General features: G+C 59.8%; 1 protein-coding gene across 1 annotated transcript in view; it reads left to right on the plus strand.

Moving 5' to 3' along the window:
• Positions 1-147, plus strand: part of LOC104499875 (sugar phosphate exchanger 2-like) — a gene marked incomplete at its 5' end in the record, with an annotated part of 1,815 nt that extends 1,668 nt beyond the window's left edge. Inside the window, one exon of the mRNA XM_010143439.1 lies at positions 142-147. Coding sequence (XP_010141741.1) covers positions 142-147 — 6 coding nt within the window. The remainder of the gene's footprint in view (positions 1-141) is intronic.
• Between the last annotated feature and the right edge of the window lie 866 nt (positions 148-1,013).

Genomic DNA, 1,013 nt, shown 5'->3' on the forward strand with positions numbered 1-1,013 from the left:
CCCCGCGAAGATGTTCTCGCCATCGCGTTGGGCTTGGCAACATCGCGCTTGCGGGGGGCACAAAGAGCCGGTTCCACCTCCAGCCAGGGCGGTGCTGGAGCTCTCTGGGTGCTGAAGGCGCTGCCCCTTGTGTCTTTGTAGCTCTAGCGTGCAGCTAACAGAGTCAGTGCTGGATGGGAAGTAGCTCAGCGTGAGTATCCCTGAGGATGAAACGCTGACACGAGCCTGATTCGAGCTGATTCCGAGCTGCACTTGGCTCAGCCTAGAAACAGCCGCCCACTCTCGCTAATGAGCTTGATTACACCCGGTCCGGCCTCGCTAATCAAATCCGTGGCCAAATTCTTGTAGCAATGGTCTAAATAATCTCCAAATCAGCACCAGCTCCTCTCTGATCCCACCAAAGGGGGAAGGGGCCGCAGCCAGGCCAGCAGCGGAGGTGTCAGACCCCGCCATGAAAAAGTTTGGTCCTTTATGTCTTGTGTTTACAGGTGAAAGATCAATAGTCTGGGCCTGGCATGACGGTAAGTGCGGCTCGAATATTCTCCAGCTGCTGGTGGAGGGCTGTCGGCCTCTGCTCTCCCGTGCCGGGGCTGTTTGGGGCGAGGACTGGAACTGGTCGGGTTGGTTTTGGTCCCGGTTTGGCACTGAACTCTGGCTAGTTTGTGCTGGGGGAAGCGGCTGACTCGGCTGGTGGAAGCACCGTCATACCTTCGAGGACTCTGGGTCACCGGAGCAGCTTGTAGAGAGGAAGCACAAATGCCTGGGGGGTGTTTTGGGATCATTTCGGCGTTGGCCGGAGAAAAATAATCGGTGCTGGGTCTCCTCCTCCTCCTCACGCTTCTCCCCCGGGCTTGTGCTGCAGAAGGGGCTGGGGTTTCCCGGCAGAGCCGTCCTCCACCGCTCCGCCCCAGCGGCACCCACCGCGCTCAGCCCCTCGCTTCTCTCCCTGCAGGTTTCAGCAGTTTTGACGTGTCCCCCCCTCAGCCCCGAGCCCAGAGAGCCGGCGGGAGGAC

This window comes from Buceros rhinoceros, unplaced genomic scaffold (genome assembly GCF_000710305.1).
Source record: "Buceros rhinoceros silvestris isolate BGI_N320 unplaced genomic scaffold, ASM71030v1 scaffold33739, whole genome shotgun sequence".
Taxonomy (NCBI): domain Eukaryota; kingdom Metazoa; phylum Chordata; class Aves; order Bucerotiformes; family Bucerotidae; genus Buceros; species Buceros rhinoceros.